Source organism: Brassica napus, chromosome C3, assembly GCF_020379485.1.
Source record: "Brassica napus cultivar Da-Ae chromosome C3, Da-Ae, whole genome shotgun sequence".
NCBI classification, from domain to species: Eukaryota; Viridiplantae; Streptophyta; class Magnoliopsida; order Brassicales; family Brassicaceae; genus Brassica; species Brassica napus.
In genome coordinates this window covers 4,310,350-4,326,304 of record NC_063446.1, presented here as the reverse complement: position 1 = coordinate 4,326,304, position 15,955 = coordinate 4,310,350, and the positions used below count along the sequence as shown (strand labels likewise).

Sequence of the window (15,955 nt, the reverse complement as noted above, 5' to 3'; positions counted from 1 at the left end):
GAGATTAGGATTTAGACATGTTTAGGTTGCATTTTGCATACATGAGTCTCTATTAGGTATTGGAGTACCACATGAAGTTCTTGGAGACATTTGGGTGCATTTGGAGCTCAAAAGAGGTGATAAAGGTGATCATTGGACGAGCAGAGCGTTGGGAGCGACTTCCTGGAGCGACTACATGAAGTCGCTGTGATACCCCTCCCAGAGCGACTTGCCAGAGCGACGATCTAAGGTCGCTCGCGTTTCCATGGCGAGACGACACCCGATGAAGCCCGGAGCGACGTCCTCAGAGCGACACAGCCAGGTCGCTCGCGAGGAGACGACCCGGGAGCGACGTCTTCGGAGCGACACAGCCAGGTCGCTCGCGAAGAAACGACCCGGGAGCGACCTCTCGCAGCGACGTGTCGAGGTCGCTCCGCGTCTATTTGTTTGGGCGAATTCATGATTTCTCAAGGGCCTTTTGGTCATTTCATTATGCACGTTTTTACTTCTAAAAACCTATGTTTTTAAACATCTTTTGGAGCCACCAGGGCAGATTATCTTTGGATCTTTTGAAAAATACACAAAAGCTCTCTAGAGAAGTTCATCTCTTGGAATTTTGATTGTTATGTTCTTGTGTTCTTGTTGATTTCTTATCTATTTCTCTACATGATTAATCTGAAATCCAATATGGGTTTAAGAGGAATCATGGAGATTAGTGAGTAATCACCTTTTGAATTCATGGGTTAGGGAGATTAAGGGTGATTAGGTTAGTTCTAGGATGTTTTAGTGTAGATCATTCTTGTTCCTTGCTAGCAGAGTATTCCTAATGCATCTTCTGAGTTGGCCGCTCAAAAGTTGATCAATAGGCATTTCCCACCCGAAAGGTGTTTGATGAAATGTCTGAGACAATTCTCCTAGGCTTTTAGTATACTTTGCCAAAGACATTTGTTGTTAAAGATGCTAAGATAGCTAATAGACTTGTTAGTAATGATTGTTTTCATATTATTCAACCAAAGACATTTGATGTTTGAGATGTGTTAGCAAATGAGCATTCATCTAGACATAGAGCTTGCTTAGAATTGTGTCTAGGCTTAAGGTTGATAGTTTGATTGATCATTTGTCATCCTTAGTTCGATACTTGATCACCCAAGGTCTAATCCCTATGCCCATGAGTTCTCTTTTCCCTTAGTCAAGAAAGTATCATTCTGTTATTGCTTTTTAGTTCTAGTCATAGCTTAAAACCCATCTAAATCATTGGTTGCACTTAGATTAAGTGAGTACTTGCATTCTCAGTGCTTTGATATCCCTCAGAACTGGTTCGACAATCACTATACTACAACATTTGTCTTAGGAGCCTTGAAAACTCCTAACATCATATTTCTTAAATAATTTTCATATAAATTTGCCATGCGTATAGCGCATGTCTAATCCTAGTATTAAGAAGATATGTGAAAGATATTGTGTAGTATATTAACAAGAAATTCTTTAACGATTTTTTTTAAATAATATTTTAAAAATGGTTTAATAGGAATTGAAAAATATTAAAATTGGGCAATTTGATAAATTTTTCTATAAATAAATGTATTTTTCAAAAAACTTAAACAAAGAAGTATTTTTTAAATTATATTTTTATTGAAGTGCATTTATCCAAATTTTCCCTTAGTTTTTTCCTAGGTTACTTACAAGTCCACAACAAGTATGAGTATGTGAGTAGTTATACCGATGGCAATTACATCATGGTTCATGTATCGAACACAGAGGAGGAAAAATAGAAGTAGAAAAAAAAACAGAAGGCATGACTGTTATCAAAAATATTTTGAGTTCATCTCAGACAGAGATGCTCTAAGACTCTCTACGTAACCCACAAAATAATGTGGTACATTAAACTCACTAACTAACATCTTATCCGGGGCCGGTCCTGGGCAAAGCCTAACGAAACATTGGCCTTAGGCCCCCAAAAATTTTGGAAAAAAATACATAGAAAAAAGCCCCTAAAATATTTTTTTTAGGCCCCTAAATTTACCAAAAAAAATTTTTAGCTGGAATTTTTTAAAAACCGCTTACAGTCCCCTAAATCTCAGGGTCGGATTCCTATCGCTTGTGTCAACTTCAATCTCCATCTTCTTAAACCTACCTCCCTTGGGATCATAGCGGAAAACATTAGCATGATCAGCTCTGCCACAGTTAAGTGCAAAAACAATATCACCCGTATGATTTATAATACCTTTCACACGTAAATTAGGCTGAGGAAGATTATGGATAGTCATCTCTTTGAAATCATGTAGTCCCGCTTCGAAAACGAACAAATCAACTGAAGGCACAATGCTGACAGATTGAACGGCTGTTGCTACCTTGCCATGATAGTTTCAGGCCCGGATTTGACCCCATACATGTGATCCATTAGTATGGGGCCTATTATTTATTTAAATATTTTAAAGCCCAATTATCCAATGTTGTTATTTGCTAACATATCAATATGTTATGTGTTAATGCATTCGATAAGTTAAGAAGGTGATGGGCCATCTCTAAATAAAAGACAACTAAGTTTTATATAGCCTTTCGTGTTATTTAATATGAGTGGATTAAAAGGAATATAATAATTTAACATAATTGTCTTCAATGTTATCGATTAAAAGAAATATGATCAAAGCATTTGATTATGAAAGTTTGATAGATGATTTTGTAGGAAAAATGTAAAAAACCAATATTTAAGAATTGATAAAAAAATTTACTAGTTATAGAGATATTGTAAATTTTAATCATAAATTTAACATTTTTTATCGATAAATTTTTTTATGTATTATCTAAAGGCCTCATTTTTATATTTCGTATTGGACCATGAATATCTCAGGACCGGCACTGGATAGTTTATCAAAATTCTTGAACCGTTGTCCTTATTAACTAAAGGACTAAGATGCTCTGATACGCTAGCAAATATACCAACATCTCAGACTTCAAATCGAATCTCATTAGCCTCATTCCCATTCCCGCGTACGCAATGTAGTACACAAACCCATCAATACACAGACCGTTAGACTCAGGAGTATGAGCTATGCCACAATATATCAATCTCCATGGTTTAGCTCCCAATGTGAATACTAAAATATAAAGTGAGTTTAAACATTTCTTCTTTATCAAAAATGTTTTACTTTTTCGTATGCTTTTAAAAACATATTATAAACAAACCAAACTTAATAAGATTTAGATATTCAAATATAAATTTAAACTAAATATATAAGAGAACAAAATTTATGATAAACATGGTCAAACGTTTCATACTTTGCATTTTGAAATAAAAAAAAGATGTTGTACATAAAAGAAGAAGGTACATTTGCAAAATTTAGAGTGTGACTGACACTTATAATGATCAAACAATAAAGTGCATTAACAACTTTTATAGTTGTTTTATTAGAGTTTGGATAAAAATATTCAAATAATATGTCAGTACTAATAATGGTTTTGATTGTAAAAACAATAATATTTAAGTTAGAGTATAAAATTTTGGATTTTCGGGCCGGCTCTAACCCAAACGGGCTTAAGCCCAAAATACCCAAAGCGCAAATGGACTTAGCCCGAAATGCCCAATTTTTTGGACTTATAAAACTAAGCCCAAACCCGGTAATTCTTAGGGCTTGGAGAGTTCGGACTGCGGGTTTTGGCCCTAATTAACATATCTACTTGTAGTCAGTATTTGAAGTGATTTTATAAGCAGAGACAAACCAAGGCTTAGAGAAGTATTGTTTGGATAACGTTAGTTTATCGGTTTTAATTGAAGTTTGTATAAGTAGATAACCTAACGTCGGTTTGAATTAGGGCTGGGCAAATAAACTGAATTCGAAAATCCAAACCGAACCCGATCCGATAAAAATAAATCCGAACCGATCCGAACCTGGCATAAATACCAAATGGATCTTCTTTTATGATATTTCGGGTTATGGATATTATCCGAACCGAACTCGAACCTAAATGGATACCCGATAGAACCCAAACATTCAAAATTTCCAAAAAGAACTTGTACCAAACATGATCTCAATTCCTAATATGTATTCAAAATATATTGAACATCGAAAATAATTATATATTATATGAAGATTGATGGTTGAAGGTGGTGGTTGAAGGTTGAAGTTTTTAGATTTTGGTTTTGTTTTCATTAAATAATATTTTTCATTTCATGAGAACTTGGTTTTCGTTTTATACTTTCATTTATTTGGTTTTCCTTCGATCAATAACTATTTTTACCTTTCAATTGATTTTGAATGATCACATTTGATGTTCCTTTATTTTTTTTGAACCGATTTTATTTATGTTTTGGTTACAAAATAGGTACAAATCAAGTATTTTAAAACCGAAGAACCGATTTTACTTACTTTTTGGTTACAAAGTAGATATAAATCATGTACATTTAAACCGAAGAACCGATTGAGACTCGAACCAGTTTTTTGAAGATTTACTAACCCCGACCCGAATCCGATAGAACCCGAACCGAATTTTTATATAACCCGAATGGGGCTGATTTTGATAAACCCGAAAAACCGAAACCTGATTGGACTAAACCGAAATCCGATTGGGACCCCGAATGTCTATGCCTAGGTTGAATTAAGTAACTTAAATGACAACATGTGTATAATATAAGGATATTTTGTATGATACATGTGTATAATAAATGGCTGAATTTAGAATATGTCCAAACTTAAATGACAATATTTAATGGTAGATAAAAATAAGACTGTAAATTAATAGATTAGACGTAGAGTTGTAATGGATTATTTGTTTTTAGAAATCGTATTTACAAACTAGTTTTGTTAAGTAAACCCTGAAAACGTCAACATTTCCTCGATTTACAATTGCAGCATGTTTACAATGCTCTAGGGTTTTACCATCGTAGGATGCAGGGTCGGCTTAAAGGGGAAGGCAAGCAGTGCACCTGCCCCAGGGGCCAGGGCCCGCCTAAAATATTATGAATTTACTAATAATAAGGGCTCAGATTTGTATTTCTTTTTTAACAATAAGGGCACAACTTTTTTTAACAATAAGGGCACCATTTTAACCTTAAAATGCAAACCAAAATAATAAGTTTAGCTAATTTGTTTTTAAATTTTTAACATTCTTTATAATAATTATATTAAATTAATTAATTAAAGGGTCTTAAAAAAATTTTGCCCAGGGCCCTTCAACAAGTTAAGCGGACCCTGGTAGGATGTATATAACTAAGAAGGCAGAACGCGAAAAAAAAAAACGTGTTCATTCGTTTCTTCTCTCAACCATGGAAACACAAAGGATGAAGCTTACCAACGTGAAGTCAGATTCGCTTCCGCTTGATCTCGTGATGGAGATACTCAAACGGTTGCCGGTTAAAACCCTTATCCGGTTCCTTTCCGTATCTAAGCTATGGGCTTCCACCATCCGCAGTCGAGATTTTATGAAGTTATTCATGGATGTGTCTTTGACTAGACCTAAAGGTCTCCTCTTCTTGTTCAGACATGGATACTGCGGATCGGCTCTTTCCTCAAAAACGCATGAATCATCTTCTTTCACAGCTTTCCATGCGAGTTGCAACTCTTCACAATGGTCCACACAATGGTCCACTGTTTCTCCTTCTGTCCACGGTTTGATATGTTATGCACAAGCCACTAGACTTGTGATATATAACCCTTGCACTAGAAGATTCATTACCTTGACCCATACACTACTACTTGGGGTATGATCCCATCGAGAATGGATATAAAGTGTTGTGCGCCATGTTAGGTGGGATGCACGATTTAGTTAAAGTGTTTAGGGTTTTGACAGTGGGAACCGAGAGCTCTTGGAAGAAGATTGAAAACAATATTATTTCTCACGCTCCCTTCGGACAAGAGCTGTGTATAAGTGGTGTTTTGTATTATCAAGGTCTCAATACTGGCACAAAGATGTATGATTTGACAATCATGAGTTTTGATGTTAGGTCAGAAAAACTTTATCCTATAAAAGGACCTAGTAGTAGTAGTAGAAGTTATTATATGCACTTTGAGTCTTCAAAGTTGATAAGCTACGAGGAAAAGCTAGCTGTCCTCTACCTTGCAACGGACGTTCGATTGTGTGTATTAGAAGATGATGCTAAGGAGGAATGGTCGACGAAGACTTTTGTTTTGTCTACAACAATCCCGGCTATTACGATATGAAGACGAGTAGTGAACAAACAGTTTATATACTTGGAAACACAACAGAGGATACCGGCTATTGTGTAGAGTCTCTCTCATCTAACCTGGTAGAGAATCTCATGTTTTTGTAAGGATCATCTAAACAGTATTTGGTTCTTCAGTTTCTATTTTCTTTCATTTTTACACGTTTTCATGATTGTCAACAATAGTATATGTATGATGGTTTTTTCGCTATTTGCATAAACATAAGTACGATCTACTAGGAGTGTTTTCTCTTATCAATCATTAATGGAACCAAACTAGACAGCTTTGATTCAAGAGTACATTAATGGAATCAAACTAAATGTTTCATCCTGTTTCAAGATTAAACAGCTTCCTTTGGAGTTATTCTTCTTAAGAAAGAAGCTTTTAACGAAAAGCTAAATAAATTCTGAAGTTTATATTGCATCATCACAATACTCAACAACAACATATAAAAAAGGTTAGAACATTCCAAGAAACTCCTCTTGCAAACTAAGCAACTTACAATCTCACAAATCTTGAACACAAGAAAAACAGAAGCGTTTGCAACATCAAATTGATTCTAGACGAGTCTCTAAAAACTTCTTAAACTTGCTGCAACTATCTCCGGCAGTCTTAATAGCTATATTTTAGATGCAACCAGTAAATAATAATACTGTTTTCTTAAGTTACCTGCGGCGATCATAATCTCTTGGTCTTTCCCTCGACCGGGAACGCGAACTGCGCCTGCTTCTCGAGTCATACCCGCGTGACTGATTATAGTTTCTGTCATGCTCATGATGCCTGTCGCGATCTCTATTCCTACGGTCAATATCTCTACCACGGTCACGGCTATCTCCTCTGTCTCTCTCTTTACTTGATTCTCGCTCTCTGCTCCTCTCCTTTGATCTGTGATTGGTAGTTTCTCAGCGAAAATGTTGAGGAGTTAAACAAGTAAACCAAGAATTCATCTAAAAGATTAGGACCTCCTTTCTTCCACCCATTCCTTGTGAACTTTGTTCTTTTCCTCCTACAGAAAACAGAGAGAGGATAACTACACAGTCTACACTGAGAACGAACACACAAAAATTAAAGCAGAAAATCATATTGTTTATTATTACCTGAAGCTCTGCTAATTTGTCTCGGATCAGCATGTAACCCAAATGAAGCTTCCCTCCAAAATGATCAGCTAACCGACGATCACTAAAGCCAGCACAAAAGATTTTTTGGCATTGCTAAATGCAAATCAAAGATTGGTGACATAGATAAAGTTTAAAGGCAGCTCAATTATTTATCTCTAACAGGCAACAGTAAATCAAGAAAGAACGCACATGTATTAGCTGCAAAAGTAATCCTCGTAAAACTGGGCCCAAATAGCCTGCTGGTGACAAGGAGGTACAATAGCCGAAGTCAAATAATTAGCCACTTGCAACCGAAAATCTATTTCTAGCTTTCATTTGAAATGCCAAGGAGCCATAGAGCATAAACCGTTTATAGTAACCAAACTTAACCTGTCATAGATGCTCAAGAATGCTCCGCATATGTCACACAGACGCAGCTTCTGGTCTGTCTGCGATAACAAAGGAACAGAGTGTGAGGCTACCAACTAACAAAACCTACAAAAGAAATAGGGACTGCAGTTTCAACTTACTTGGTTGGATCCCCTGCAGGTTCTTGTCTAGGGGTAAGCTGAAAAAATGTGCAGGCAAGTTATTACAATAAGCATGCCCAACTCTTTAAGCAATTTACCCAAAACTAGACAAAAGAGAGATCCCTGTGTCGATAGAATTCAAAAACATCTCCACATTCTACAAGTGCTAAACAGAAAACGGAAAAAAACACAAACCTTCTTGAGAGCTTCAGCCTCTTCTAGTGCTTTTTGCGCCTCATCAACCATTCCTAGTTCGCCTGAAATAACATATAAATCTTGTAACTCTACGTTTTCTGTTTCCAACATTGAAAGGTAAGACGTTCTTTATGTAGGTATATAACTACATACAGACTGTTTCCGACATTGCAAATCACAAATGTTTCTTAAGCTCAGCTTTGTACATTCATAAATCATAATGATCACTACTTATTAGTTATTACGTCAAGTAAATTTTTAGATTAGCCACCAGAAATTTTTACGTTGGCGAAGGAAGTTGGTACGTAAAAATCATAAGAGGAAAATCAAGAAACAAAGAGGCCGCAACATTAAACCACTGCTATGGTCACTTAACTTCAAAATCATCTTATATAGCGAAAGAGATACAAGTTAGAAGATAGCCCCTTACCAAACTCTTCAGCTTTCTTTAATTTCTCATTGATCATCTCTTGAGTACGAGGATTGGGCGGAGGTAATGCTGCAGATGGCTGCTGAGCAGGAGTGGGCAAGGCTGCCCTATCTTTGTTGAAGGCCTCCAACAGCAGCACAGCCTGTAGAGAAACAAGAAAAAGGACTTGACTGTTAATAAATTACCAGACGCGGCGAATAGCAAAGCACGTATTCACATACCTGTAAGTCAGCTCTCTTAGTCCTCATCTCTTCAACTAATTTTCAGATCCGTTTTTCCTTCAAGATCTGCAATTTGACAGCATCATTTCTAAAGATAATAAAAGCATTCAAAGTTTTATACAACCACAACGATCATTAACAGAAGCTAGACATACAAGCCATTTTGTGAAAATTATCAAGAGAATATGATATTCGAATGAAAAAAAAAAAATTAGAAGGTGAAAACCATCTCACTCAACAGCACAGATTCAGATTAATGTTCCAAAAGATGAAAACCTAAACATATCACAACTTGAGCACCTGGTATATTCAAACAGGAAGTGGCAAGTTCAATTCTTAAACTGAGTGCATATGCATCTTGTAGCCTGATTAAAACAAATTAACTAGCGGAAAGAAGCATATATCAGAGACATTTCCGATCAGATAGCCTATTCTAGTCATTGTAGAGAAGCCTACCGAAACACCAACACAACTACAGTGCCCACGAAGGGAAAACATAACAAGTCCATTGTATGAGCTGTAATAAATTTCGAGTCATCAAACTATCACATGACCAAGCATTTATAACTATCTCTGGGGGAATTAAAAGAGTATCACATCACAGAATAGAACATCAATAGCAACACGGACTTCAAAAAAGGAAGGAGATAGGAACCACTGGTGGTCAATTAAGCAAATTAATTTTTTTTTTTTTGTTTTTTGTAAATTACCATGCAGGTCTGCTTCCTGAATTTCAGGTGACTGCAGTAAAAACAACGAAATAATGAGGAAAAGCCCTGAGTTAAAAAAAAACAAACGAATTAAAACTTAGATGATATCACCTGAGCAACTTGGGTGACAGAAATAGCAATTGCAGCTTTGGCATTCTCTTCCTGAAGACGCTTGAGAGCCCTACCAATCTTCCTATCACACTCAACCTGTGTTTTAAATGGCGCATGGCGATCCAAGGCGACGAGGTGTGTGCCTTGCGCCTTGTCTATCGCATCTTCCAACACCTTTTGCCTTCGCTTCTTTATATCTAAAGAGTGAGTTAAAGCAACAAACACAGAGAAGTAAAGCTCCAGACTTAAAAAAAAAAGATACTCTTTCCTGAGCTGCAAAGAGTGCACCTTTGGGCAAGGGCTCATATCCATTTTCTGATAATATCAATAAAATAAAAGTCAAAGTCAACTCATAAACCAAAATTAGCAACACTAGTCACATGAATAAATATCAGTGAGCCCAACATGGGCATCGAAGAAGATACTAATTAGGGTCTTGGCATCGAGGATATATATATACTCACAGTCAACTGGAAGAGGTCGTGAGGGCAGAGACCAGAGAGGTAGAGACGACAAACGTCTCGGTCGTAGTATTTTCGATTCACCTCCGTTACGTCGCCGTTTCGATTGGCTCCCATGAGCACATCGAGCTGCTTTCTCATGGCGTCCATCTTTGTTATCTCTCACTGAATCGATTTCTCTCTTGGGACAGAGAGATTATTGGGTTTCGATTTGGTGTAAGAGATTTTCCTTTTTTGGTAATTATTTATTTAGATTTCAGTCTTATCACAATTATAGTCCCTTGTTATTTATACAAGTTTGAGATTGTCCCCCAACTTTTTGGGTTTTATTATCACTTTTTAAACGTATCGGGGTTTTTGTGTGAAACAAGGAAACTTTACAAATAAGTCGATGTTTACAATAATACTCGGGAAAAGCCCAACAAGGACCCAAATCTGGGTTTGGATTTGAAATTTTACGGGCCAAACTTGGGCTTCATGCAAGCATTTTTGTGATAGAATATCATATTTGATTATTGCCTTTCGGATGACTAGTTGTTATTCAAGTAGAGGTGCCAAGTTTGTGTTGGACTAAAAATGGATTAGATATCATTTGTGACCTGTGAGCTTTACTTAGGAGACAGGGAACGTAACTTGGCTTGCACTCTCCACCTCACCAAATATTCCAACTAATTTTAATTTTAAAACTATTATTAATCAGTATACAGATTTAGTCAACAGAAGGAATGAGAAGTAAATGGGAAAGAGATTAGGACAGTAGAATGAATGAGAGAGTCATGAAGCTTAAGTAAACCGCAACGATGAAAGGAAGACATACCAGCTGAAAAATGCTAGTGAGTTTGTTGCGTGAAAACTATATATTAAATAAAATTAATATAAAAATGAAAGCTTAGCTTGAAGGCAATGGAGACTCTACAACAAACTACGTACCATACAGAGAGAGAAACTTTACAAAGGGTTTGCATCATCTTCATTGATAAAAACCAACTCCTTCCTCTTACACTGAATGTCCTAGCTACGGTTTCGTTCTCTCTCACACTGCCAACGTCGCTGCCGCCACTATGGAAGCTAGCGCCGGTCTTGTCGCCGGTTCGCATAACCGTAACGAACTTGTCGTCATTCACAACCACGAAGAGGTAACTGATATTGTCTAACATTAATACAATATATTTAACTCCATTTTAAATTCTAGAAGATTCACAAGGCTAACGAGTAAAGTCCATAATCATTATAACATGTAGAACAGTGTTGGATTTAATTGTTTAACTATTTATTTATTTTTCTTGAATTTTTATTACTATATAGTTTGATTTCCAAGAGAATTTACTTAGTCGATCTAATAAATTATTTAGGATTTATATGATTATTATTGTAACAACAAAAACATATTCAGAAACAAAAAAGAACCCAGAGTTGTAACATGTTAAAGATACGTTATAAGAACGATAGAATACAAATTAATTTGTTGATTTAAACTTACAAATTATTTTTTTCTCAAAAAAAAAACTTACAAATTAATTTTCTGTGTTATTTATTAATTAATTATTACAGCCGAAGCCTCTAAAGAATCTAGACGGACAAGTGTGCGAGATATGTGGAGATCAGATTGGTCTGACAGTTGAAGGAGACCTGTTCGTAGCTTGCAATGAGTGTGGTTTTCCAGCGTGCAGGCCTTGCTACGAGTACGAGAGACGAGAAGGGTCACAGAACTGTCCTCAGTGCAAGACTCGTTACAAGCGTCTCAGAGGTAACCGCTCTCATGTTGTTCGACGAAATGCCTGAACGAAACAACAAAGCTAAGCTTTTTATTTTATTTTTGGTTTCTAAAGGAAGTCCAAGAGTGGAAGGAGATGAGGATGAAGAGGACATTGATGATATTGAGGACGAGTTTAATATCGATGATGGGCAAGATAAGCAGAAGCAGTCTGCTGAGTCCACGCTTTATGGGAAGATGAGCTACGGAAGAGGCCCTGAGGATGATGAGAACGGAAGGTTCCCACCTGTTATAGCCGGGGGACACAGTAGACATGTACAATGATATATGCTTTACATGATATTTTTTTCTTATACAAAAATAAGATCAAGTTTGTGTAGTTTTTGTTAATCTTTTGGATTTCTGCAGGTAAGTGGGGAATTTCCAGTTGGAGGAGGGTATGCGAATGGAGAACATGGGCTTCATAAGCGTGTGCATCCATATGCATCATCTGAAGCTGGTGAGTCTCTGCTCATTGTCCTCTGTAGCATGTAGTAGACAAGACAATATGTTTTGTTAACCATATATTTAGATATTCATAATATGTGTTTGTGCGAATAGAAGAATTTGTCATGGAAACGATAACTTACTTATAAAAATAACGTGGTCGTCTCACAGTGATGCTTAGGGTCACTTAGCATGCAGAAAAAGGTTTATGAGGCATGCCATGTAGGTATTGAACAGTTTGGTAATATATAGGGACATAGTTCTGTAAATAAGGATTTTAGGCTCTTACATTGTTTTATGAAAGTCATCAGCAGAGCCTTGGTTGAGAAAGAGCTACTTATTTTAGCAAATTTCAAGAAAGTATATAATGAATTTGATTCAAGTGGAAAGCAAATTATGTAGAGATTTCTGATAACATTTTTTATTTGGTAGGCAGTGAGAGATGGGATGACAAGAAGGAGGGAGGATGGCGGGAAAGAATGGATGACTGGAAGCTCCAGCAAGGAAATCTTGGACCAGAACCAGATGATGATCCTGAGATGGGACTGTAATGCCTCCACAAACATTTGTCTGCTCCTTCAGTTCTTTTTTCAATGATTCGTATTCATGCTTACAATCTTTTGAATTTTGTTCCGAAATGTACGCAGGATCGACGAGGCAAGGCAGCCACTCTCGCGGAAAGTGCCCATTGCCTCAAGCAAGATCAATCCATACCGTATGGTCATCGTTGCTAGGCTTGTCATTCTAGCAGTTTTTCTACGGTACAGGCTCTTGAACCCCGTGCACGATGCTCTGGGGTTATGGCTGACCTCTGTGATCTGTGAAATCTGGTTCGCTGTCTCTTGGATTCTTGATCAGTTTCCCAAGTGGTTCCCCATTGATCGTGAGACCTATCTAGATCGTCTCTCCCTCAGGTAAAATCCACATATTCTCAAGTGGAAGCCTTAAAATCTAGGAAGTTGGAGTTTTAATAAAAATATTTTTTTTGTTTACACAGATACGAGAGGGAAGGTGAACCAAACATGCTTGCACCTGTAGATGTCTTTGTCAGTACGGTGGACCCGATGAAGGAGCCTCCTCTCGTCACATCCAACACCGTGCTGTCAATCTTGGCCATGGACTACCCAGTTGAGAAAATCTCCTGCTACGTCTCTGACGATGGTGCTTCCATGCTCACATTCGACTCTCTCGCAGAAACTGCTGAGTTTGCAAGAAAATGGGTTCCCTTCTGTAAGAAATTCTCCATAGAGCCAAGGGCACCGGAGATGTACTTCACGTTGAAGATTGATTATCTTAAGGACAAAGTCCAGCCAACGTTCGTTAAGGAACGCCGAGCCATGAAAGTCAGTGTCTATTACCTGGGATCAAGTTATATCATCACTTTGGTTTTTCACTATAATCTAAATTTTCCACTCGGTAAATTGATTTTTTGGCAGAGAGAGTATGAGGAGTTCAAGGTGAGGATCAATGCTCTCGTGGCGAAAGCCTCAAAGGCTCCTATAGAAGGTTGGATCATGCCAGATGGAACGCCTTGGCCAGGGAACAACACAAAGGACCATCCAGGTATGATCCAGGTCTTCCTCGGCAGCAACGGTGGGTTTGATGTGGAAGGAAACGAGCTCCCTCGGCTTGTGTACGTGTCACGTGAGAAGCGGCCTGGTTTTCAGCACCACAAGAAAGCTGGTGCCATGAACGCCCTGGTACTTTTTTTTGAATTGCCTTGGACCAAATTTATCCTGAGTCTTGGGCCTAACATGACTTAACTTCTTCTTTCTTCTCGATACTTCTGCCAGGTTCGAGTAGCAGGTGTACTCACAAATGCTCCATTCATGCTGAACTTGGACTGTGATCACTACGTGAATAACAGCAAGGCCGTGAGGGAAGCAATGTGCTTTTTGATGGATCCTCAGATTGGAAAGAAGGTCTGCTACGTTCAGTTTCCTCAAAGATTCGATGGTATTGACAGGCACGATCGTTACGCCAACAGAAACACAGTCTTCTTTGATGTAAGACACAATCCACATTTTCTTCAACTTCTAGTCTATATTATAAATGCACCATCGTTCTTACCCACCTATGCTTGTTACAGATCAATATGAAAGGTCTAGATGGAATCCAAGGTCCAGTTTACGTTGGTACTGGGTGTGTTTTCAAACGACAAGCTCTGTATGGTTATGAACCACCAAAGGGTCCTAAACGTCCCAAGATGATAAGCTGTGGTTGTTGTCCTTGTTTTGGGCGCCGGAGAAAGTCCAAGCATGAGTCGAATGGCGACATAGCAGCCCTTGGAGGTAAACTATTCCAATAAACTTATAAAAATCGGCCAAATCTTGAAGTAGGTTTAGTTTATGTGGGATTGTTTCAGATCTGATAGTGTTTGTTTGGCAGGAGCAGACGGTGATAAGGAGCATCTGATGTCTGAGATGAACTTTGAGAAAAAGTTTGGGCAATCATCTATCTTTGTAACCTCAACTTTGATGGAAGATGGTGGTGTTCCTCCGTCATCAAGTCCTGCAGTGCTCCTTAAGGAGGCAATACATGTCATAAGCTGCGGTTATGAAGACAAGACTGAGTGGGGAACTGAGGTAATAATACTGAACCGTTAAGTAGCACCTCGTTTGTGATTTTGAAGCTGGCCATAGTAACAAACTTTTGTGTATCTCTGAATTGTAGCTGGGTTGGATCTATGGCTCTATCACTGAGGATATTCTGACGGGTTTCAAGATGCATTGCCGTGGCTGGAGATCTATTTACTGCATGCCAAAGAGAGCTGCGTTCAAGGGTTCAGCTCCTATCAATCTATCAGACAGGTTAAACCAGGTTTTGCGTTGGGCACTCGGGTCTGTTGAAATCTTTTTCAGCCGTCACAGCCCTCTCTGGTATGGCTACAAAGGAGGCAAACTCAAATGGCTTGAGCGTTTCGCCTACGCCAACACAACAATCTATCCGTTCACATCTATTCCACTCCTTGCCTACTGTATTCTTCCAGCCATCTGTCTCCTTACCGACAAATTCATCATGCCACCGGTTAGTAACTCATTTGATAAAAGCGTTTTGGAAAGCTGCATTAGCTTCGCTAACTATCTGTTTTCCCGTTTTTTTCCTCCAGATAAGCACATTTGCTAGTCTCTTCTTTATCGCATTGTTCGGGTCTATCATTGCAACGGGAATCTTGGAACTGAGATGGAGTGGAGTGAGCATTGAGGAGTGGTGGAGAAACGAGCAGTTCTGGGTCATTGGAGGAATCTCAGCTCATCTCTTTGCTGTTGTCCAAGGTCTCCTCAAAATCTTAGCAGGCATTGACACAAACTTCACAGTCACATCAAAGGCAACAGATGACGATGACTTTGGAGAACTTTACGCGTTCAAATGGACAACTCTGCTTATCCCTCCAACAACGGTCCTCATCATAAACATCGTTGGCGTCGTTGCAGGCATCTCTGATGCCATCAACAATGGATATCAGTCTTGGGGACCTTTGTTTGGTAAACTCTTCTTCTCGTTTTGGGTGATTGTTCATCTCTACCCATTCCTCAAAGGTCTGATGGGAAGACAGAACAGAACACCGACTATTGTGGTGATTTGGTCGATTTTGTTGGCGTCTATCTTCTCTTTGCTTTGGGTGAGAATTGATCCTTTTGTGATGAAGACCAAAGGACCTGACACTTCCATGTGTGGCATCAACTGCTGAAGCAAAATCAATTTTTTTTTCTTCTGAAACTTTTATGTACTTTTGTCCAGAGTGTTTTCACTTCTCGTTTTGGATTTCTTAAATGGATTCTGTTTATTGTATGTTAACCAGCAAAACGGATGCATCTGGATTTGTGGTAAAGAAACTATTGCATTGTAAAGAAGCTCGA

General features: G+C 38.1%; 1 protein-coding gene and 1 pseudogene across 1 annotated transcript; one reads left to right on the top strand and one right to left on the bottom strand.

Annotated features, from left to right (window-relative positions):
* Positions 1–6,532: 6,532 nt before the first annotated feature.
* Positions 6,533–10,159, bottom strand: LOC106383451 (annotated as a pseudogene).
* A 766-nt stretch (positions 10,160–10,925) lies between these two features.
* Positions 10,926–15,863, top strand: LOC106386336 (cellulose synthase A catalytic subunit 7 [UDP-forming]). The gene is given in 13 exon segments (NM_001316065.1): positions 10,926–11,031; positions 11,447–11,642; positions 11,725–11,924; positions 12,018–12,108; positions 12,528–12,642; positions 12,743–13,009; positions 13,093–13,438; positions 13,532–13,795; positions 13,889–14,101; positions 14,185–14,386; positions 14,490–14,680; positions 14,769–15,122; positions 15,205–15,863. Coding segments are annotated over 13 exon segments (3,096 nt in total). The 5' UTR covers positions 10,926–10,956; the 3' UTR covers positions 15,787–15,863.
* The last annotated feature ends 92 nt before the right edge of the window (positions 15,864–15,955 follow it).